This window comes from Microtus ochrogaster, chromosome 21 (assembly GCF_000317375.1).
Source record: "Microtus ochrogaster isolate Prairie Vole_2 chromosome 21, MicOch1.0, whole genome shotgun sequence".
Classification (NCBI taxonomy): Eukaryota; Metazoa; Chordata; class Mammalia; order Rodentia; family Cricetidae; genus Microtus; species Microtus ochrogaster.
Window position 1 is genome coordinate 16,059,588 of NC_022022.1, and position 25,672 is coordinate 16,085,259.

Consider the following 25,672-nt stretch of genomic DNA (forward strand, 5'->3'; position numbering starts at 1 on the left):
GTTTTTTCGAGACAGGGTTTCTCTGTGGCTTTGGAGTCTGTCCTGGCACTAGCTCTGTAGACCAGGCTGGTCTCGAACTCACAGAGATCCGCCTGCCTCTCACCAGGCTGTTCTTATGGATGTGGGGCTCCGTCCTTTTTGCAGTTTTCCTCTGAGGAAGCATCTTCAAACTTCATGGTCCTTTTGTATCAGGCGCTGAATTGGTATCTGCAACCTAGTATCACTTTAAACATAAATGAAATAATATCTGTAAAAAGGTTGTATGCAGAGTTAAAGCATCTCATGAAATTAATATGATTTTTGTACAACAAATATTTTAATAACTAAATCATGCTTTATTACACCTTCATTACAAACGTTGTGCAGACACGAATGCATTTAAAAATCAGAATGTCATCATCATCTTGAAGCCTCTCTCAATTGTTCATTCTATATATTTTGTTGGTTTTATTAGTGAAAAGAAAAATCCCACATTTTTAATGGTCTATAACATTTTAAGATTTTTACTTTCGAAAATGATGGTTGCCTTGAGTACTGGAGCAATTTTCTTTATGTAAATTCTTAGTTGCACAGGTATTTATTTTGCGTTTCCAAAAATCAGGTATTTGAAGAGCAAAGCAATTTAAATCACTTTGGATTTTCAAACTGAAAACAGATTTTATTAGTTTATTTATTCTAAGGGGAATGCTTGTTTTTGAGATGGAGAAATGAAGCACTTCTGGGGGTTTAAACCCCTGAAAAGTATGAGGTGATATGAGTTTTAAAGCACAAGGCTTGGGAAGGAAGAAAGCACAGAAGATGATGGCCGATTTATGTGGTTTGCATGCTACAGGGAGCAGGGACATGGACCCTGAGCTCTGAGGAACACAGCCGGGGGAGGTCGACCTCCAAGGGAAGGAGTTTATACACAGCATCAAGGCCTGCAGTTTCTGCTCATCGCAGCAGGAACTAGAGATAACAAGCACAATGCCCAGATCTTTCTGAATCTTTAATGCAGCCCTTAGAAACCAACTCCCTTGATGGCATTAATTGCAATTAGCTGCATAAAGGAGTGTTTTGTGGAGGAGGGAGAAAGACAGTTTTAAAATCACTCATCGATCCATTAGAAGGCCCTTAGAAAGGTCTTTGAAGCCTTGTGGGAAAGTCAAGCTTTCTATGGAAACCAGCTTCAAGTGTAGTGCGGAGTCCCCTTCTTCCTCTAGGAGGAAGGGTGCAGGTCATGGCTTAATTGTGTTCATTCTGACAGTCAGAATGAGAAATTGACAGGCAAGAGATGATGTGCCTGAGATCTTAGCAAAGTGGAGATGGAGACTCTGGGGTTTTCAAAAATGATCATCTTTTTTTTACTGGGAGAAATTCTCTAGTATTATTTTCATGTGAGCTCCAGATGGGTCAAATGCCAAGCAATCCTTGTTATTTATACTATAAAAGACTTGAAGTCAGTGTCATATTTATGTTAGAACTTATTAAAATATTATTTATTGAGTAATTCACCAACAGATGTAGAACCCTAAGATTTTTCAGGACCACTATGTCTGTTATTTATTTGATGTTCTAAATGATAAAGCATTTTTTTTCTTCCAGAAATTGGTGGCGGCACTTAGCAGGAATTTTATTTGGCTCTTAAGCCCTTTGACTTGCAGTTTGCTTAAGTCCCCTTCTTTCTTACAAAAAAAGCAAAGAGAAAAGGTGGTGAATGAAGTACCAACTTGAGAAAGTATCAGCTCTGCTCTATTGTATACATTTTATTGAATGTATGGTATAAACTTGAAAGAACAGATAGAACACTGGATTTTCTTGCCTGGTGGGAGAATATTTTTAGCTATTGCAAAACCTTGAAGGAAGTGGCTTCCCAGTGGCCAATATAGATAAGAATGGTTGAGGTGGACTCCAGCAGTCAAGTGGTCAGAACAATGCAACATACTGGGTGTATGAGGATGGAATCATTTGCCTCAAAGTTTTCCCATTTGTATTTTCAAATGTACAAGAAGGAATAAAAGAAACATTGTATTCTGGCTTTGTTATTCCAGGTGCTTGTTTGCTTATGAAGTTCTGACAGCCTGCTATCTCAGACTCTGAGCCAGGAGGTTCTGGGGAGAAAGTGGGGGAAAGGCATACGCACACTGTACTTCCAGAAATGCAGTTTAAAGGGAAAAAAAAAACACCTACTTCGAATCAACGGATTCGGAAGGAGTTTAGTGTCTCAGGGAAGCACAGAACTGAGCAGGAGGGCTCAGGAAAGCTTCTTGGAGGAAGCGGGTTAAAAGTTGAAGCCCGAATGATGTGTAGGCGTTTCCAGGTGGAGTGAAGGTGGAAGGGAGGGAAGCCACAAGAAGATTATGCAACATGCTTAACACCACACTGTTAGATTAAGTAGTCGTTTTACAGTCATTTAAGAAAGCTGCTTCAAAAGTCTGTCTTTAGAGAGTTGTCAGCAGCCTACTCATTCCATGCATGTGCTTATCTTTATAAAGGAAGGTATGAATTTTTCACTTTCCTTAGAACTTCATTATTTGATGGTTTCTACCATGCATCCTATCATTGATCTCCTTGCAGTGTACCGTTGTTTAGGGACTGCTGGAAGCCCATTCATTTGCGGGGACTTCAGACATGCCTGACTAAAGGGAAGTCTTTACCTGCCAACCCAGGGATAGAAATTATCAGATACAAATTGCCACAAAATATGGTAATCAGATCTGAAGTGGTTTCTATAAATGAGCAGATATTTTCCTGTTGGATGAAATACCACATACAAAACCACTAGCTGACAAGATAGCTTCATGTGGTCAGGCAATGAATGGGAGAGACTCGGTTAGTTGAAACAGATGGCGTGGTTATGTAAGATGGGAAGTGGGCAGGGATAAGATGACAGGAATTTTTGCGACAACTTCCTATTGAGTCAAAGGACTGCATGCTAAGATAAATTTGTTGTTGTTGTTGTTTTGAAATTACATTTCAACCAACCAGGTGACAAACTGATTAAATGCTTTAGATGTTTGGGATATCTTTATCTCAAACAAGATAGATACTGTTGCTAGATGCGTCCTATCTGTATTTTAAACTATATTATTCAAACTAGGAGTTTGGAGTCAAAGGGTTACCTTTGATTGGTGACTCATGTATGCAGGCAAGTGTGTTTTCTGTAAGACATCTTTCCTGTATGAGAAAATTATTTACTCATCCTCAGGATATAATTCCAGAAAGTAGAAGGAAGCTGCCCTAGTAATATGATGGAGAAGCTATACACAAATCGCAATTCTCAAGCAACATGGACAGAACTCAGGAGTACAGCAGGTGGGATCCTGCTGGTGATGCTTGTTATGTGTGGCAGCTGGAATTTTTTAGTTTAGCAACTGAAAATAGGGATGGAAGCTAAGAAAGACAAAAGAAAATTGAAAACAAGCTTTCCGAATTTTTATAATTATATTTAATTTGCCTGTCTGCCCATTCATTTTTGAGACAAGTTCTTTTACATGTAGTCCATGACAGCCTCAAACTTTCTTATGTATTCTTATGTAGATGGGACTTAAGCTCTTGTTCCTCAGATGCCATCCAAGTTATACTTGTATAGACACGGCTTTAATTGTTGTCGGATGCCATCCTGCATATGCTTGTATAGACGTGACTTTGGTTACTGTTCCTCAGATGCTTGACTTTAGTTATTATTCCTCAGAGGCCACCTAGCATATGCTTGTGTAGACATGGCTTTAGCTGTTGTTCTGCAGATACCATCCAGTGTATTTTTGTGTAGAGGCGGCTTAGTTCTGCAGATGCCACCCAGTGTATGCTTGTGTAGATGGAGTTTTAACTGTGGTTCCGCAGATGCAATCCAATGCAGTTTCCTTTAGAGACAGGACTTCTCACTTGTAGGCACTCACTAAGTAGGCAAGTTTGGATCCCTCAGCAAGCAAGAGACAGAATTACCTGTGGCTACCCAGTGCTGGGATTATAAGCACATACCATCAAGTATGATTTTATATATTTTGTTTTGGTTGTTGCTATTGTTTTAATATTTATTTCAATTTTTCAATAGTTCTTTGAAATTTTTATAGAACATGTTTTGATCACATTCCCCAAACTTCCCAGATGTACCATCCTTCCCTTTCCAAGCAGCTTTCGGTTATTTTTTTTTTCTTCTCCTCATCAAAGAGAATTTGTACTTCCCAAATTTTCCTGGATATGTGGCCTTCTGCTGGAGCATGGTTGATTTATTATACTTTATGCTTGTAATAAAACTAAGCCTTCCTTTCCCAGCAGCTAAGGATTGCCAAAACCTCCTCAGCTAGGAGCGAGCTTTGTTCAATTCCCTTTCCCGTGCTGAGATTTGGTCAGATTTAGGCCTTCAGAGGTCTTGCCATGTATGCAGTTGCCATGCTCTGGGCAGAGACACTGATTCCCTGTCATCATCTAGTACTACTGGCTCCTCTAATGATTTTCTTCATGGATTGGAAGAAAATGGACCTCGTGTTCTCATGCTTACAAGACAAACCCTTTACTGACAGGTCCATCTCCGTAGCTCTTGCCCCTCAATATTTCAATCCTCCTTTGGCTTCCTGTGCTGGGACGACAGAAGTGCTCCAAGGCATCCAGTCTCATTCACCTGACTTTTCACTGCCGTATCTTATTTCTTACAGTGGGGGCTATTATTCAGTGAATGGACTGCTAAATGTAAGCTGTTATAGCAATTTCTTATGGAAGTATGATAGATGAATATAGTAGAATTTATTTTGGACTCCCAGCAGCAACTCTCCTGCCATACTATGACACTTTTATGTGATGATGGCATGTCTCTTGAAGTAATGACAGCAATGTTTTATTTCATGGTACTGTGCTCCCTCCACCATCCAGTGCATATGGACCCTCACATTAGTATTTCATTTTAAAATGTCTGCATATGCTAGCTGCTTGGCTCAGTGATGAGCATAACCCATCTTACTCTATTCTGCACCTTGCCTTGCTTTTAATTCTATTTTGGACAAGAAGAATTCCCAAGAGGCTACTAGGAAAACTGTATCTATTTTCTTAAAAATTGCCTTTTTTTATCAGAAAGATTTTTTCCCTGGCTAGATTTATTATCTTTCTATTATAAAATACTCTGCCCAGACAGAAGGATGGAGTGTGGAATTGCAAGCCAGTCCTGGCATTTCTGCAGAATAACCATTGAACATAATGGAATCCTTGCACCGTTTTCCCTTAGAATGATTTTAAAGGGTAGAAGTGATGAGGAGGGAGGTCAAACTGATAACAGTGTTGAAAGTGATTTAGAATCAACATCACATCACTTACAACTGCCGTAGACATCCGTTTGAAGCGCGACATGATATTTCTGTAATTATTTTACTTCCTTTAATAACTGCATAGGAATAGGTTTGTTTCCCCAGTGGATCGCTCCGTTCAGAGCCTTTCCTTATCTTTATTTTCCAGGTTTCACTAGTGCTTGATACCATATGCATTCTTACAGGGAGACAGTGTATAAATCAAATCAAAGTCATTTTCCATCAAATCAAAGATTACATAGAAGAAGCAGAGCAGTGGTATGTAACAAGTTTTGTTGGGGAAAGGAGGCAGAAAATGGAAAAATAACGTAATTGTTTCAGAGAACAGAAATCATAAAATATAGTTAACATTATTCAACATATAGTGAATGTTATAGAAGCCTGTACCTTATTGACCAGGTGTTATTATATTTGTTTTTTAAATACTGTTTACCTATAGCGTAATAAAATGTCACTCTTTGAAAAATAAAAAATATGTTTATTCATCAATAATGATATAATTTGGAAAAAAGAATATACATTGAAACAAACTACCAAAAATAAGTTTTTCAGTGTTTTCAAATTCCTAGCTTTTTACTTTTGAGGTTCAGGGATAATAAAAAAGTATCCCTGGTATTCTTGAATTTTTCAAAAATGTATTTTGAAGATATTACTAACCACATAATGGCTCCCTTAATCAAGATATTTCTTTCCTTGCTCGCATCGCTGTCCCTCCTCCATCTCAACTATCCCATTCCTTGAGGTTCTCCTCATTCCTCCCGTTCTCCTCTCCTCTTCTTTTCCCACCTTCTTTGCTCCCCCTACCCCTGTGCTCTCAATTTTGTCAGGCGATCTTGTCTATTTCCAATTTCCAGGTGGATCTATATATGTTTTTCTTTGTGTTCACCTTGTTACTTAGCTTCTCTGGGATAATGAACTATAGGCTCAATATCCTCTGCTTATAGCTAGTATCCCCTTGTGAGTGAGTACATACCAAAAACATCTTTTTGGGCCTGGATTACCTCACTCAGGATACTATTTTCTAATTCCATTCAAAATCTGGCTCTAAAGAAATTCCCGGGAATCCACAAGGATGACCCCAGCTAAGACCCTAAGCAATAGAGGAGAGGGGTCATGACTTGCCCTGTAGTCAGACTGATGAATATCTTAAATATCACCATAGTACCTTCATCCAGCTACTGATAGAAACAGAGGCAGAGACCTGCATCAGATCACTGGACTGAGCTCCCAAAGTTCAGTTGCAGAATGGGAGGAATGAGAATATGAGCAAAGAGGTCAAGACCATAATGGGTTCATCCATTGAAACAGTCTGCCTGAGCTAATGGGAGCTCACCAACTCCTGCCAGACTGGGAAGGAACAAGCATAGGACCAAACTAGTCCCTTGAATGTTTTTGACAGTTGCATGGCTGGGGCAGACTTAGGGGCCACTGGAAGTGACACCAGGATTTACCCCCACTGCAGGTACTGGCTTTTTGAGAACCTATTCTCTTTGGATGTATACCTTCCTCAGCCTAGATATAGTAGGGAGGGTCTTGGACCTTCCATAGAGCAATGTGCCTTACCCTCTCTGAGGATTGGATGGGGGTGGGATGGGAGGGTGTGTGGAGGGAATGGGAGGAGGGGAGAGGGTGGGAACTTGAATTAGTACTTTTTAAAAAATCTAATAAATTATAAAAAAGATATGCCTAACAATCTTTTTTTAAAATTTATTTATTTATTAAGGATTTCTGCCTCCTCCCCACCACCGCCTCCCATTTCCCTCCCCCTCCCCCGATCATTATAATTCTATAATTTGTATAGATAAAATTCTTGTTTACATAATACTTATTGAAAACTGTATCCTATAAAAATATTCAAGGAAAGCATAATTTAAAATTAGTTCAGGTTGTAGAATAATATAACAGCCTCTAATGTAATCACAGATGACACTGCCTATTTATAGACTTATTTTACACTGAAAATAAAATATTATTCTTAAACCCAATATTTTTTCAAAATGTAAAACTATGCTAAGTTATTGTGATAGGCTTTGTTAAAAGTTAGTTCAATTATAAAGTAATGAATGATATGGAGTATTTACTAATATTGTAACTATATTTTATTTATAGCTCTATGTATTCTTTGTTGAGAGGATGATGTATGAAAAAGGAAATGTTCATCTAAAGTAAGCTTAATCTAAAATTGTCTTAATGTGGACATTGGTGTTCATGTACATTTTGATTAACAGAAAAGTCATGTTTAATTATATTTAATATTTACTGCCACTTATAGATGTGACTCAAGTCAAATGTTATACTGTGATATTGCTAAGTAGAGCCATGCATTAATTTTTACAATCATCCATGTGTCTTTTCCAAGCCTTCAATGATTAAATTTATCTGTCAATATCTTTTATTTTCATAGCGAGAACAGTTAAAATATTGTCCTCACTATATTCTTCAGCTTTGTTAAGACACCATGGTCAGTGAAACTTATAGATGAAATAGTTTCTTGCTCTCCAGTTTCAGAAGATGAATCCATGGCCATTATGTCGGCAGGGGGCAGGCAGGCTTGGCTCTGGAACAGTAGCTGAGAACCTATATCTGATACCCAAGCAGTAGACATGGAGAGTCAGCTAGGAATGGTGAAGGCTTTTGAAATCCCAAAACCCTCCTCCAGGAGGCCAAACCTCCTCCAACAAGACCACCCTTCTTAATGCCTGATGCAGAATGGTTATTCTGCCACCTGGAGACAAAGTTTTCAAATATATAAGCTTATTGGGACCATTGTTACTTAAAACTACACAAATAGTTTGGTATTATAAAGCTCATTTGAGTTTGTCAAAGGGACTTTTATTTACATAACCATAGGTTTCCATGCAAATTAAGAGTTACAAACATATAATATATGTTTGGTAAATATCTAGTATTTTATAAGCTCTCTCTAAAGTATATGGATTATTGTTCTCATTCAGTATGGTCCTTCTTCCCACCGTATTTACACACTGCTACCCACAGAAGTTCCACATCACCAGCATCATTGCACGGACCTCCTGTTTCAGAATCCAAGTATTATCTTCTCTGGGTGTCATGTGGCCAACAGGTATAAAGTGACCTGAAGAGAACCATAGAAATTGCTGGTGTGACACACAGAGTAGAGAAATGGCTTCCTATGGAGGAAACAATAGAAGGGTATTTCAGAGGAAGTAATGTTTGGAGTAGAGATAAGTACAAGACAGAGAAGAAGAGAACAGAGACATGGAAGTGACAAGGAACAGTTGCTGTGCTGAACAAACTAGGTCCTTTGACTAGATTATAAAGCATGTCATGAGAAATAGTCATGTAAGCATGGGAAGAATTTTCCAATGCTAGGTCAAGGCATCTGGATTTGTTCTGGAGTTTTGTTCCCTAAGAGGGAAGAGGGCAGGAAAACTGTATTATCTTCACACAAATGAAGAGCGTGAAATTGGGCGGTGGTGGCTCATGTCTTTCATCCCAGCTCCCAGGAGGCAGAGGCAGGCAGATCTCTCCAAGTTCAGCCTGGTCTACATAGGAAGTCCCATATCAGCCAGGACTACATGGTGAAACTCTATCTCAAAAAGCATAAAAACAGCAAACAAAGCCTTAAACATGCCTCCTTGTGGACTTTCCCCATGCTCTGCTTAAGTCTGCATCTCACCTCATCTCAGCTATAATCACAATGCAATTGTAAGGCAGTTTGCTTATATTTTAGCCCAGAGACCCTAGTACCATCTCTAGATCAGCAGAGATTCATGGAATAAATGAATGAATGAATGGGTTTGGTTAAAAATAATGAAATAATTGCTTCCTTTAAAATGATTTTAATAAAAAAAATTCATTGTAAGGCTAGCCATGTATGATGACACCCCCCCCCCCCGCAGGAAGCTAAGCAAGTCATCACTCTTGCCTGATCCAGGACACTTCCATGAACACTAGAAACCGCTTCCTGTGATTGATTAGTCATCTGTACTGCCCACCTATACCAACTGCCTGTTTACCACAAGATGGTTCATGAGTCGGGCAAGGGGCTGGAGATTGAAACACACACAGAAGGAGATACAGGTCATCCTTGAAATAAGAACACCCCTTTAATTGTGTTCCAGGGCAGCTTATATAGGTCTCTCCTTTCCTAATGCCATGCCCTAGCTCTCAAGACTTTTCAGCTGCAAGCCCACCAGAAACCACTCCCCTAACATCAGGAACTCTTGAGGGTGTGGTGCTTAGAGCAGCTGCAAGAAGAGGAAAACAAGCTGTTTACTCCAGTAGGCAAGGGGTCATAGAAAATTCGGAGTCCGAGGGTCTGCAGTTCCCAACAGTCAACCTATGCCTTTTTTTTTCATTTCTTTGAGGCACTAGCAGATATTGTTTATAGACAGAAATCTTGACATTCAGTCTTTGTTCCAAACATGGTTACAGCTTCCTTCTTTGTTTAGAATGCAGTTGCTATGACAGGAATATAGGACTGGACCATGCCTCTCCCTCGGTGCTTTCCCCCTTTCCTGCCCACTCTCATCCATCCAGAGAGCATCACCTCTAATCTACAAGTGCTGTAGTCTCACCTCATGTTTGAAGATTGTGTATTTCCTCTTCCTGGAATGTTCAGCCCTCTGCTTCTCTACCAAATGGGTTCATTATTGCCCTCCATTCTCCAGTACTGATATCATCTTCCTAAAGAATGCTGTCTTGGAAACTCCATTCTACTAGGATCTAAAACACCAACCCTACTTGTCATCACAAGCTCTATTGTCTGGAAATACTCTTTCTCATGATGTTCTCTCTGTAACCAGTTTCTCCATGATGTGATTTTCTATGTGCTTGTTCTATATTTTTGTTTCTGTAAAGTATAATCCACTTGGACTGGTCAATTACCTTTGGCTTATAATAGTACCTACATCAATATATAGAGCAACAGCAATAGAAAATAAATGTTTGGTAATTGGATAAATGAAACCAAGTCAGTTCTTTAATTTTTCCTTTGTTTTCGTTGCTAAACTTTCAGTAAGAGTGGCCCACAAACACCGTCTTATGTCTTTGCAACACTCCTTGTCCTTAATGCATTTCATTGTGTCTTTTTTGCTAACATTTTACTACTCATCACACTTCATTTTAGGAGACCTTGTGACTTGCTTTTTATTTTTCTCTTATAGTTGATCGGTCCTAAAAGTGCCTCACATGGATAAAAAATGTTTTGGTTTCATTTGGTTCTCATTCATTTGAAAAATCAAATGAATCTTTCTTTATTTTAGTTTGAGTTACTCTTGCTGCCTGTTTTGCATGCTTGACTTGATTTTTTTTTCACCTGTACTTTTCTTCTTCCAAAACTTTACATATCCCTCGACTGCATCTAAGGTGCAGTCATCTAAGATAACTCTAATATGTGCATATATGCCTCCAAGTTCTGTAGAGATCTCGAATCTACATGCCTAGCTGATTTGCTCTTTGATTTTGGATCTTTAAAGTAGGACCTTGGCAACTTACCTATATTGTGATGATATTGAGATATATAGCTACTCTGTTGGGTTCCGATGAGATAATGTGTGCCTGACAGCCCAGAACCAGCCACAAGTTTACAAAAGCACTCAGTAACAGTTTCCAATACCATCATCATAAATACTCTGGAATAGAACTTTGGTCAATACCTAAGATATATCCCAACTGCGTGAAACTCAACTGGTTCCTGTATGTTGAATTGCACATTTACTAATGTATAAAATTTGCTTAAACCCAATTCTACTATGTGTTTTAAATTTGCATTGATGTGTGCCTACTGACGATTGACAAGAAGGAAAAAAGCTGTAAGATGGATATCAAAAAATAACATTAATGAGCTGCTAAAGCTAAAATTACAGGAACTTATGAAATTGGTTAAACATAAAAACCATTAAACTGTTTACTGAAGCTTCACAGATATACTGCGGCTAATGAGCATTTCTGCTATTTAAATAAGCCCAAATTGAACACACATTACATGGATACATAATTAGTCATGGCAGTCAAACACACATAGACTTACTTTTAAAGCTCTATTTAGGAAATCTTTTCCATTTGATTTATTTTGTTAATTAAAATATTTTCCTCAGCATTCATTTATATTTTAATAATATTGTTTTCACAAGGAGCATAATCTCCTCTTGGCTTTCTGTGTTTTTGTTTATGCTTTAAATGCAGCAAATGGGGATTTTTTTATACTGGGCATTTTTCTTAACCGCTTTCTGTAATTGTTTATATCACTTGGTGGCATCATTCGGCATTTTAAAATTTTTCTCTCATTGGGAATTACATGCGAAATGTCTCAGCAGCCTATCGTTTTTCACTGTCTTGTAATTATCAAGAAGTATTAAGCACCCAAATATGCATAGAATTATGATGATTATGGTCCAAATCAGATTAAAGGATGATCTATTCCTTCAAGGAGTTTGTGGTCTTAAGTAGATGGTAACATTGAATATAAATAAGCATATCAAAGAACAGCATTTGGGAATCCAACAGAGAATCTGAAAACAATCCCCACGTATTTACTTCAAGAGCACTGACCTCCTTGAGGAGATCTTTTCCAGAGAAAATGAAATCAAATCTTCAAGGAGTTCACAGAGTCTTAAATAGATGGAATTATTGTGGAGAAATAAGCAAATCAAGGTGAAGTGTTTGCATGGGTCTAATTCTGAATTGATTAGTTGGTCAGTTTAAGAATGGAAATGAAGCTCCCAGTGGCATGCAAGGACAACAGAAGCCGTTTATGAAGGCTGCTGTTGGCAACTGTCCTTTTAATGACTTGGGGGAGCCTCTTTATCCTTGGCATGATGGGTTTAGAAAACTAAACCCCTACCTTTAGTCTCCCTGAATGCTACAAATGCAAACAAACTGAAAATAATCCAGGCAGAAAAGTAAGAAAGACAATGGTTAAAGCAACTGAAAGTAGCCACACACCCATTCTTTCCCCCATGATTTGGTATGCTAGCAGCTTTCGAAAGGGAAATATTTGCATTCTCGCCCCACAGTGAGATGCCTTTCATTGTTGTACTAACAACTACAAGAAATAAGTCGAATAAGAAACTCTAAGCTAACGAACAAAAACAAGAAGAAAGACAATACTAAATTAGGTCCCTCTTATGTGGCAGTGATTTTGCTGGAGACTGGAGAAATGGATAACTCACAGAAACTCAAAGAGCAGTGAGAAGGACGTTAGAATAATGTAAATAAAACCATACAACGTCTATTTTAACAGAAAAGTCAAGAAACAATTCATTGAAAAGATGATCTAGATGCTGCATCTATAAAGCCTGTCAACACTGATGTCGTTGTAAGTCCCTTCGACATTCACCTGTCCATTTTAGCTACTTACTGGACTCCAGTGGGAAGTTCCCAGAGATCATTCTTAGCCTATTCATTTTGACTTTCTCTTACCCCTATGGTCAGTAATAAGGAAGCCTTTGGGGTCAGAAACAATTTAACTCCAACAGAATTCTTGCTACCTCTTGACTATAAGGAAAATGGTAGTACCTACCTGCAACATCTGTCTGCTTTTTTTTTATTGGAATGAAATAATATGTAAATATACAGCATTAATGTCTAACAATTACAAAGAATCTGTGAGTTCTAATTGATTTTCTTCACATTGAGTAAAGGCAGGATCAATAGACTGCAAGAAGTTAGTAGGAGAAAAATTCATTAGAAGGGTTCACAGATCTTGTTAACCGAGCCCACAGTGAGGTTATTGGAAACAAATGATTTAAAGATGATGTCAAAATGTTAAAGCTCTATTTTTAGGGCATTGAAGAATGGAGAAAATCTTAAAACGTAGCATCAATAATTAGAAAATATGATGAGGGCAAGAGAAAACTCAGAGTGGTGTGATGGAAACCAATCCTAAGGACTATCGGGACAAATATGTGGCCATCTCTTGGAGGTTGACAAGAAATCATGACAAGTAGCATAACAAATAAGGAAAAGCAGTCGAGGTCCCTCCTCTCTCATAGCCCTGGAAAGAAGAAACTCCTTCTGTCATGTCTGGTGGGTTCCTCACTTAGCTCACCTTATACTTGGCCCTAAAGAATGATAATTTTTGAAAATCACAAGATTTGACAACCTGGAATGAATGAATGATCTTAATGAACTGCTAGCATGATAATTTGGAAGACAGGTGAAGGTTTGGGATGCTTTCAGGCTGGGCGGTACTGTGCATATGTCTGACTGTAGAGGAGCTGTCTGCCTTCGAGGTAATGGATAATGGCAGAGTGGCAGGAGGAGATGGCCTGGGGAGCAAAGCCATCCTCTGAAATGACTATGAGGAGTCTGGCCCTTAACAGGAGGAGGGGGTTCTTAAATTCTAGGGAGTGGGATAAGAGGCATATTGGGGAACTGGGGCTAGTGTGTAAAATTAAAAAAAAAAAGTTAAATAGAAAAATAATACCCAACAGGCAATGTGGAAGTGTGGATGAGAATGGCCCCTTCAGGCTTCCACATTTGAATTCTTAATTCTTAGGCTGTGGAAACTTCGGAAGAGATATATCATTGGGGGTGGGCTTTGAGATTTCAGAAGTCCACAAAAAAACTAAGTCTCTCTCTCTCTCTCTCTCTCTCTCTCTCTCTCTCTCTCTCTCTCTCTCTTTCCCTCTCCTCTTCCTTCTTCTCCCTCTCCCAGTCCTTCCCTCCCTCCTCCCTTTTTCTCTGTCTCCAACCGGTGGATACAGTGTAAGCTCTCTCAGCTGCTCCAGCCACCACACTTCCTTCCTACTGTCTTGCTTCCTAACCATTAGCCATACTCATCCTCTGAATTTGTAAGTATGTCCCAAATTAAATGTTTTCTTTTATAAGTTTCTTTTGTTGTGGTGTCTCTTCACAGTAATACAACAGCAGCTAAGATGGGGGAGGGTGTATAAAGAAAAATTTCAAAAGAGAATTTGAAGTCATCTTCTTTGAGATCAAGTTCAGGGCCACAAATGACTATAATTTCTCAAAGAGAATGTTCGGTGAACTGGATATTAGAGAGTTGGGAAGAGGAACATTTGCATATGAAAGATTCCTACAATACGTGAAAAAATAAAAATAGAATGTAGACAGAAGAGTTTTCTACAAATGTAAGAAGAAATGGGATAAAAATTAATGCAGTTTAGTTGCTAGATTCTAAAGAAACATGGAAAAGGAGGACAAAGCCACAGGGTGTGGCAACCAAATAGGCCATAGCTTCTTTGCCTGGGCAGAATGAAGTCATCACTGAGTGCTGAGGAAAAGGAGCACCGTGATTAATCTAACAAAGCAGATAAAGTGAGATGTGGATGTGGCTATGAGAGAGGAGAGACATGTCAAAATCCAAGGTTTCAAAGTACGTGAGGAAAAGAGAAAAGCATAAATAACTCTGTGGGAGGCAGAGTAAGAAGTAACATGAGAAAGTACATGAGAAGCAGGAAGGTGCAGAGCCCAGGACGTTGTCCTAAGGTGGGTGAGTGAAAATGCAAGTTTCTTACTTCAGTCCCCAGTGTCTCTGGGAGATGTATCCTGATTGCATACCTTAGGCTTACATATGTGGAGGACAGAGAGGCTACTGTCCCAATCTGGTGCTCTCAGATGAAGGTGTCTTCTTTTTCTATCCCTTGCTTTCTCTCTGTTGTCCTTCTGTTAAACAGAATTCTCAGATCCTGGCTCTGTACTTAGAATCGTTTGATCTGCCTTTGACTTTGCTTTCTTCTCTGAATTGCTAAGATGACTGCCCTATCTTGTTTTCTTCTCTTATCATGCTTTGATCCTACTGGGTCATTGCTGGTATCAAATTAAACAACACTCATAGGGATAGATTCATCTTTGTTATCAGGATAAGATTTTATTATAAATGCTAAAGGGTTTCTTCCCTTCCATTGCTTTATAACAACAAACTCTTCAAAGAATACCAATAATCCTTTCCATTATAATTACTACACTGTTTTTTTTCTTTTTTATGGAGAATTAATTTATATTTATGTAGTAAACTATAACGCTTGCCAACATCTTTTTATAAATACTGAGAACCACACTTGTCATATGCTTATGGATTTCTCTTCTACATATACGACAGCACTGCTATGTCAGTTTAATTGACCTTGGCAATCTGCATCTGCTGCTGATGTGTCCCTAAGGGATGCTTTCTGCAATTTTATACTGTGGCTTATTGAAGAATTTGTGTGTCATAATACAATTAAGTCTATATATAAAAAAAAGTCATTTTGCGCATAACATTAAATTGACTAAAAGTTCCTATTTCAAAACCATTTCTTATTATAAAGCTACCTTGGAGTGTCTTTGTTTTTTAAATAAGCTCATTTTAGCACAGTAGTAATTAAAGCAGAAAATTAGCATAAATCTTGAATGTTTGGTATGAATTAAGTATGTTTCTGTTCTTTTAAAGGCTGCATAAAATTCCAGGCACCATATCATTTAGCATATTCCTCTCTCATTTGCAGAATAATCTGGACTCTGAATCAGCATGTTTAAGGGCTCTTTTTCAAGTTCTTATTGTATTCAGCAATAGAGCTACTTGGACATATGCCTGTCTCCATCAGCATACAATCCCTCGGAAATCTTTGTGAAAACTGTAAATGATCATCACAGAAAATGCCTACCCCCATTTCAAGAAAGAAGGAAAAAACGTCCAAGCCTTTATTAATATTCATTTAACACTTCACAGGAATGGCAAGCAGTTATTTGGTTTGCAAATGTAAACATACATTTTTCATCCACTAGGGCCTTCATTCCTTCCAAGCTGCATCAGGGCAGTAGTGATCTGCTTCTGAGGTTTGTTTACAGTGAATTCCAAGTTGACTGTATCAGCAGAGGAGTAAGAGCTTTCAGTGGTCCACAGAAGGATGGTTCCAATGATGCAGATAACAGAGATCCTCTTGTTACAGGCAGCTGAGTAAACGAACTCCTCACTGATAAATTAGAAGAAAAATACATATATTCTCTGTATTAGATCAATTAATAAGCTAAATTAATTAATTTGGAATCCAGATATGGTACTTAAAGGTTTAGAAAAAAATGAAAGGATAGAATGTAGGAACAGTAGCTATAGTTTGAAAATCACTGAAATTAAGAAAGATAGGGCCGAAGACATGGCTTGTTCAGGGCAATGTCTTGACACCCATACCAATAGATCTGAGTCTTTCAACACAATAAAGAGATGAGGACAGCGGTGTCTGTCTGAAATTGTAGTACTGAAAGCGTGGAGACAGGAAGATCCCTAACAGACATTAGCTAGCCAGTGTAGTCAGAGTAATGAGCTGTAGGTTTGGTGAGCGACCCTGTGCCAACAAATAAAAATGAAATGGAATCAAAATGAGATACTCACATCGACCTCTGGCACTCATACACATGAGCACAGGTACATAAAAAGCACACTTCAACATGCATTTAGGTGGGACTGAGAAAGATGGTTTGTGATCCATATGTAGATTCAATGAACTTCTAATTACTGTATAAACATTGTATACACCTAAACAGGGTCTGCTGGACCTGCAGGTAATACTTGTGGTTTGAGATTGAGGCCATCATCCTGAGAGTCGCTAGTAGGCACTGCTGAAAGAAAACATTTAGGACCTATTGTAGCAGTGTTTATACTTGTGTGTTTTGTTCATCTTCTGTGTTTTTAGTGGTTGTTTTGTAGATACTGACAATCCCAGAATTATATATTCAAATTTATGCAGATTGTTACTGTTTTGTTTATATTCATAGTATTAAGGCCTACTATATGACTTTTTATCCACTTAACATTTCAAGAGGGAAATTAGGAACACGCTAAAGTTGAATGCCCCACCAAAGGGCAGAAGGCAATTCCATAAGTATTTTTTTTGAAAGATAGCTAACATCATTTTTAGTATGAAAAATTAATATATCTAGTTTGTAATATAGAATCAACAAACTGCTTAATTAATAAAGTTTAGATTGATGTCAGAAGTAACTAAATGATTACAATAGTTGGTATTCATGTCTAAGATTTCAAACGCTGAGTGAGTCACATACTAAAGAGCTTGTTTTAGCCAGTATGCACTTATGAATATTTAGGGACATGCACTCACAAATGTGCATGTAATTCTTTGGTTCAAGCAGATATAAATTTGTGAGGCCCTAGGGCTTCTCTTTAAGAATACAAACATTTAATGGACTTCAGATGGGGCTCAATGATAGAGTGCTTCCCCAGCATGAACCAAGTTCTGTGTTCAACCCCGAGTACTTCAGAAGACTTTCAGAAAAAAAAAAAAAAAACATTTACAAATTTCCTGTTAGTCAGAGGACCTCAAAAAAGTCTGAGTGAGGGTCCTTAATTTAAACTTCAACAGCTTAACAATGTTTGTCTTTAATAGATGTAGGAAAAAATAAGTTATACATAATCTTTCTCTTTTTTTTTTCATTCTTAAGAGGACACCAGTAGTAATTTTCAAGGCGATTTCTGAAAAATGAGGTTAAATGTACAAATGGGATATGGATTTTTAGTAATGCAATCTGGAATTGTTTGTCATTTTAAAACTCTCTTCATATTGTATCTCTATTTGGGCCAGAGTGTGTCAAAGTTTTAGACAAATAATATCACTTCTTATATATAATTATTTACAATTATTATTCTATTTTTAAAACATATCATATGTTCCATTCAATAATAACACATTAAACCACGTTGAAGAAATGAGCCCTCTTCACTATTAACGTTCTTGCAACTCAAGTAACTGTCAACAGATGGTAGTGATGATCTGTTATGCAATGGGGAACAATGAGAAAGGTCTCCGTGCATGTGACCTTTAAAGACATTAGAAAAATCTCAAAATGCCATTCTGCATTGAAAATAATTACATGAATATTTAATTTTCCTCTTGATGAAAGGTGATCTGGCATAAGAAGTACAAATAGCAGAAGATTTTAAAATAGAAACCTGAGTGTGAGAGCTTTAACTCGCGGACTCTTTCATTCACACACACACACCAGTCCATCTCAGTATTTTCTAAAGTCCACACATGATAATACAGAAGCAAGTCACATAGACGTAGTTCTGTCATCCATTAGGAAAAGCACATCAGCACTACCCAAGAATAGCTGTCTGTTTCTATTTGATGTAGAATTCCACAGATATAAAAACAAGGCTTTTTAATTTTAAGTTTAGTTTAACTTCTTTATTTAAATTTTTAGAGATTTTTAAATATGGATAAAATGTATTCGTAACATTTCTACTTCTCCTTCTTGGCCTTGCTACTTTATCCCACATTACCCACTCATGATTTTTCTCCTCTAATTATTTTCTCACACATGTACACATGCACATACATGTATTTGTGTATAATACTTATTGCAATCTATATGATACAAAAGTAGCATTTCTTCTGAGTTGAATGTGACTGTATACTTGAGTGAAATTATTTAATAATAAGGGTAAGGGACTCAGTGGAAATATAGAAGGTCTTTCCATTTTGCTTTATAAGTATGTTCTTAGGGAAAAAAAAAAGACTTGGCTTTGATCACAATCCATGAATCAACTATATAACTTTTACCTGTAGCACCCAGGAATATTATTGGGATCATGGGAATAGTAGCAGATTTATGGATAAGGAAATTGATGGGTAAAAAAATTCATTTATATGTATTTCAAAGACTATACTTTATTGGTTCAACTCTTTTTAGATAGTAAAGCAGTTACTAAGTATTTCAAACTCCTTTTAGTTTCTACATGTGAGGTATATTTTTAATGACTTTAAATGTGTTGACTCTGGTATTGCACTAACTTACCTTTTACCTGTTTATTAAAAACAGTTGCTTACATCCATAGAACAATAATTATTGAATATTTTTCAAAATGTTACATGATTCACTGATCTGTCATCGCCTATTGTTCTTTCCCTTTTTTCAGTGAAAGAAGCCTTGAGTCCCATCAAGTTTAACAGATGGGGTCTCCCAGAAGTAGATCCAGAAACCATGCAAACCAGTGAGCCCTGGGTATTTGCAGGTGGTGATGTTGTGGGTATGGCTAACACCACAGTGGAATCTGTGAATGATGGAAAACAAGCTTCTTGGTACATTCACAAGTACATACAGGTAGGCATTTGTCATCAGTATTGCTTAAATATTTTTCTCTTAAGTACTTTTTGATTTTTGATATTAATTTGTATGAGCACACTTTGTTCGTATGTATGTCTGTGTATGTGTGTGTTGCTTGTGTATGTACCTGTGGGAATGCACGTGTCGATATATACAAAGAAGACAGAAGAGGACGTTGGGAGTCCTGCTCTATTAATTTCCGTCTTATTGCCTTGACAATGGTTTTCTCAGGGAACAGGGAGCTGGGCTGACAGTCAGCAGTCCTCATTGATCCTCCTGTCTGTACTTGCTACCAGGGCTGGGGTTAGAGCTAAATGGAATCATGCCAACTATTTCACAATATTGTGAGGATTTGAGCTCAAGAACCCATGCATGCATAGCAAGTACTCTTACCCAATGAGCCATCTTCCTAAACCAGTAGGAACATTTTATATGTTGTATATGTAAATATATATTTTTACTTGGATAAAACTTTAGTATTCAGACTAGGTAGTAAAATCAGCTTATTGAGAATGCTTTATGCACTTCTATTAGTAAAGTGCTATGAAGATGAAAGTGTATTTAAAAGTATTTGGAATAACTTAAATAAATAAACAATGCTACATATCAAATTTGCTGATACCCACTTTGATAAGATATATAATCGGATTCATAATGAACCCATGTAATCTAGACAACTATTTGATCTGTCCACATGGACTAGATGAATTCCTATCTATTTCCAAATTTGGTGTGTATAACTTAGCAGAAAACAAACTATTGAAAAACATCAGTTCCAAACATCTTTGGCAATTGATTAATGAAAGTACAGAGTTTCACAACCGAATACTGGCCAGAGCCTGGGCAGTCTTCTGGAGGAAGGGGAGGATGGGTTGGAGGAGACAGAGGGGTCAAGGAAAACACAAAAACGTGGCCCACATAATCAACTAACTGGGAATCAAGTGGGCTTACTGAGATCAGGGAGATGGTATGGGTATGAGCTGTGCCCTCTGCATGTGTGTTATGGTTGTGTAGCTTTGTTCTCTTTGGGTTCCCTAACAGTGGGAGCAGGGGTGGTCTCTGACTTTTTTTTTCCTTCCTGACCCTTTTGCTCCTACTGGATTGCTTCATCCAACCTTGAAATAAAATATGTAGTTGGTTTTATTGAAGCTTTTTATGCAATCCAGTAGGAGCAAAAGGTTTTTCTATTTGTTTGTTTTTTGAATGTTGTTTTTCTTTCTTTCTTGATGTTCTTTTATGGATTTACTGATTTCCTCCAATTTCTTTATTTGTGTGTTTGTCTCCTGGATTTCTTTAGGGGATTTATTTATTTCCTCTTTAAGTACTTTCACCTTCATACTGTCTGCTTTAAGGACCTTTTCTTGTGTTTCAGTTGTGCTGACTATGTAAGGCTTTCTATAGTGGGATGATTGGGTGCTGGTGATGACATATTGCCCTGGCTATTGTTTATTGTGTTTTTGAACTAGTGTTTAGGCATCTGAATTTGGAATAATTTTAGAGCTAGGTATCAATTTCTGTGTTTGTCTTTGTTGGATGTATGTTTGTTTGTTTCTGTACTTGTTTCTGTTTTCTCTCTGATCTTCTGGCTGGAGTTGCCTGTGGTTGAGTAGAGGGTCACCAACGGACTTGAAGGCTGGACTTCTGATGGTTTGGATAGCCCCTGTTTTGGCAGGGGTTTGCTGCCCATATTGAGGGCTGGATTTCTGGTTAAGTGTGTGCTCTCTGATCTCACCAGAGGTTCTCGAGGAGTCAGGAATCTGTCCTGGCTTCTGGTGGGGTAGGAGGCTTCTGCCTGATTATCAGGAATCTGGCCTGGTCTCTGGGGTTCAGTATGGACTGGTCTCTGGTGGGGTTAGAGGCTTCTACCAGAGGTGTAGGCTGGAAAATGGTGATGAGGATGACGAGGAATATTTGGGGTTTTGCTGGGCAGGTTTGGATTGAATGGGGGAGTGGTTTTACTTGGGGTTCAAGGCTCTCTAACCTTCTGGTGGTTAGGAGGCTTCTGCCAGACTTGTGGACCAGGATATGTTAAAAAGAAGTGGAGGGACAGTAGGGGTTATGCTGGGAGGATGTGTTGGGGGACAGTCTTACTTGGGTTTCAGGGCTCTGACCTGACCTCTGGTGGGATAGGAAGATTCTATTAATTTCATCTTTTAACTCCTGTGGATCTGACAAAATTTTACTTAAAAACTGGATAAGCATTTCACTTCACCTTTCATGTACCCATAAAAGAAACAAACTTTTAGTAGGATAATGAGAAATGTGATTCTTTTTTAAAAGTACATGTTTCTAAGAATGAAATATTAAAAATGTAGTGTTTAGGAAGACTTTTGGATTTGTCTTAAGGATTCAACATATCAAACTAGGTATCAAATTATATTTTAAAATGGAGTCAAAATGGAAAATAGGCACAGATTTCTGTTTAGGAGACTCAACACTTGTGCCTTTTGCCAGGGTGGCAGACACAAAGTGTGAAGCATTGCAGTGGCTTTTAGGGTTAGAGACAATATGTGAGCTTCTCTTTCCACGTGATTATAATGTACTTCTAGCCTCTGTGATCTCTCTTGAGTCTTCGTCTCCAAATCCAGTGGCCCAACACTGCAGCCACTCATCCTTCTGCAAGATGACATTGGTTCTAATGTCCTAACTAACATCCTTTTAGTGTCTCCTCTCTGCATTTAAGATGAAGTTCAATCTCCCTGATATGCGATGCTGATTATAAATTTTGCACAGAGGACCAGATTTCTTTTGGGTCTGGGCCCTGGTCTCTGGATTCTGCTTGTTCCTTTGTACCTTACAGTTTTATCTAAGGGTCCATGACACCACATTTATGATTGGCATCCACATATTGAACATCCTGTATGCAAACTTCTGGTCATGCTTGTCTCTTTCTATGGAGAATATACTCATGTATTGAGTAGGAGAAAATATGCAGAATAAAAGAATCATTCTCTTAAAAATGAGTGAGATGGCTCAGCAGTAAGGAGCATGTACTTGCTTTTGTGGATGACCAAAATCCAGTCCCCAGCAGATAAGAGCATGTACTAGATTTTGTGGAGGAACAAAATTTAGTCCTCAGCAGTTAAGAGCATGTACTACCTTTTGTGGAGGACCAAAATTCAGTCCCAGAACCCACATAAAGCAGCTCATAACAACCTATAACTCCAGCTCCATAAGATCTGACACCCCTGGCCTCTGTGGGCACCTACCCTCACATGCATATACTGGCACACACACATACACATAATTAAAAATAAATATTAAGAAGAACTGAAACTAATAAGTATGCTATATGATGAAATTATTATTATAAACAAGTAGTGTATTATTATTGTATTCATTAAGAAAAACCTTGAGGAGCTGGAGAGATAGCTCAAAAATTAGGAGTGTTTGGTGTTCTTTCTGAGGCTAAGAGTTTGGTTCCAAGCACCCAATTAAGGAAGCTCCTAAATGTAGCCCTGGCTCTGGTGTTTCCAATGTCCTCCCTTGGCACTACCCACAAGAATACATGTGTCACTACTCTGTCTCTCTCTCTCCCTCTCTCCCTCCTTCCCCCCCCCCACAAATAATTCTTTAAAACCTTACTTGTTCTTTCAGTTTATCTTGGGGAAAATTGTCACACCAGAGAATATAGTTTTAAATGATTTCACACATATATTATCTCATGAATGAATGCATACAGTCACTGAAGTTGTGCATATGCAATTTCTTTGATATATATATTTTATTTTAGATAAATGATGTTATTTAAAGACATCCTTGTAGAGATTCCAATTATTCTCATAATTTTCCAAAGAGAGCTTCACTTAAGTTTCATTAGTTAATTTCCTCAATTACCATTTATCGAGAGACAGCTGTGGGGCCCAACACTTGACACTGGGAAAAACATCTTTAAAATGAGTAAAGGAGGGAAGGCAGACTATTATGGTTATACATTGGATTCTGAATTGAAGAGAGGATTTCAAACTCAATTCTAATACTTAGAAACCAACCTTTAGCAAGTTATACTACCCCTCCTAAGCATGGTATTCTCAGGAGTAGATCGGTTATTAATAAATACGTAATGATAATTAGTGGTCTTGCTATGTTATTGGATTATGGAAAATATTAGGTTGATGGATTTCTGGAAAGCTCTTACTGCAGGGCCTGATCCACAGATCAATGTTGTTTATGTTATTGCTATGGGTTATTAGAGAGCATTGCCTCTGTGTCATTCAAATGATATCATAAAAATTATATGATATTAAATAAGCTTTTAAAATTCTAAAACAGGAATTTGAAGTTTAGAATCGTAGTATTTAATCATTAAAATATTTAATTACAAATAAATACACAAGGCTTTTTTAGCCATCCATGCGCATCTTCTGTCATTGAATCCATTCATTCATTCATTCATCATTCATTCATTAAATAACTGATGTGTTCTAAATGTTATAATTTATAAGTAGCCTGAATCAGAAGGCTTATGTATGTGAAATAAAATGAAAACTTGAAATTAAGATAACAAGGTCATGACTGGAGAGATATTTCAATCAGGAGTGCCTGCTGCTCTTCCAGAAGACCTGTATCCGTTCCCAGCAGCGGCACAGAGCAGTGTTCAACTGTCTAGAGCTCCAGCTCTGGGGGATCTGATGTGCTCCCCTGGTCTTCCAAAAGCATCCACACCCATGTGATGATAAACACAGACATAGACACATCAATATAAACAGAAATAAATCTCCTTTAAAGATAAATTAAAGTCTAGTAAAGGAATCGGTTGTAGAAGTGAAAGTCTCATAAAGTGCAGTCATTAAACATGTAAAGATAAAGGGGTCGCATGGACAGGTGAATTCTCTGTGTAACCAGCAGAGAATTCAGGAGCATCATGGCACAAGAAGAAAAAGAGAACAAGAAAAAAAATTGAAGTCCTAGGAACTGAAGAAACTTAAGGGGAAAAAGTGACTGGGTCAGGTTTAATAGGTTGCTCCATTCCCAAGGAAGTCCCAAACAAGAGTGCCTATTGCTGGAATGTAGAACAGTGTGCACCAGGTGAGGGTGAGCTGCTGCTCTCTGTTCAGTCACAGGCTCGCCTTCCTAGGGCTGTCAAGGGTTCTCTCCACTTGGCCTGTCAGCCTCACCCCTGGGTTCTGGTTTCACCAAGAAGCAAAGTGAAGACTAAGGCAGGCCTTGAACACATACACTGTTTGGGGAAAGGACGAGGAATTATCTGTAATCATTGCGGTTCTACCGTAGGGTGAGAGCATCTAGCTTATACTTTGTAATTTCGAACATATAATGTGGTGGAAATTGTTCATATATAGAAGCGATGTGGCAGATCTGGTGTCAATGTGGGAAAACATGGTATTTTTGTCAATGTTTCCCTACCTTACAAGTCATTATTCCTTCTTTTGAGAATGTACTAAAGAAAATCTACCAGATGCTCCAGTCTGTGGAACTCACACTGCGAGAATTCTTTATCTTTTTAGGCATTGAAATATTCCAAGATAATGCGATATTTTATCAAAAGCGAGTGTACTGACTCTTCTTTAATTGCTGCACTGATAAGTGGCTCAGCAAAACACCGTCTTAATTGTTTCTAATGGGCTGATATCTGTGGAGCCCAGATACACTTGAACTTTCTTCTGCCAGTTGAATAAAAATTTTTGAAGATTCTGAATAATGATAAGAATGTTCAGACAGAAAGTACAAAACTAAAAATTGAGTGTAGCTCCTTTAGGTTTGAATTTTATTTGTATGCTTTATTTTAATGTTTAATCGACTTACTTATTTAATTAAAGTATATATGTGTGAATGTGATTTCTTAGTGTGTGTGTGTGTACAAAGAAAAGTTTCATATTAAGGAGAAACCTAACCCCATTAATCTATCAGTCTTTTATTCTCTTAGTAAACTTATAATAGTGTTTTAATTCAACTCCTAACCTTCGGTAATAAGGAGAAATACATGATATGACATAAAGACAGTTTTATTATAGCCAGTACATTCTTTAAACTAGGTAAACAGGTATCAAAGCTATTAGAATTATTCTAGAAGAGTAAGGACAGATGTCTTTGATCTTTTCTTGTCTGTTTTTTGTTTGTTTGCTTGCTTGTTTTTACATCACTGACCAAGTTTCTCCTCCTTTTTCTCCTTTCCATCCCTCTCCTTAGCTCCCCTCGTCCCCATCTACTGCTCTTCTGTTTCTCTTGAGAAAAGGGCAGGCCTCCCATGGACATCAGTCATGGTATATCAAGTTGCAGTGAGACTAGGCACCTCCCCTTCTATTAAGACTGGATGAGCCGGGCGATGGTGGCGCACGCCTTTAATCCCAGCACTCGGGAGGCAGAGGCAGGCGGATCTCTGTGAGTTC

At 37.9% G+C, this 25,672-nt stretch overlaps 1 protein-coding gene across 2 annotated transcripts in view; it reads left to right on the forward strand.

The window, feature by feature from the left end:
• Dpyd (dihydropyrimidine dehydrogenase) overlaps positions 1-25,672 on the forward strand; it is a 763,700-nt gene that overhangs the window by 342,823 nt on the left and 395,205 nt on the right. For both annotated transcript variants that reach the window (XM_005357199.2, XM_013350051.1), the window contains exon 12: positions 19,138-19,322. In XM_005357199.2, the coding sequence (XP_005357256.1) occupies positions 19,138-19,322 (185 nt within the window). The remainder of the gene's footprint in view (positions 1-19,137; positions 19,323-25,672) is intronic.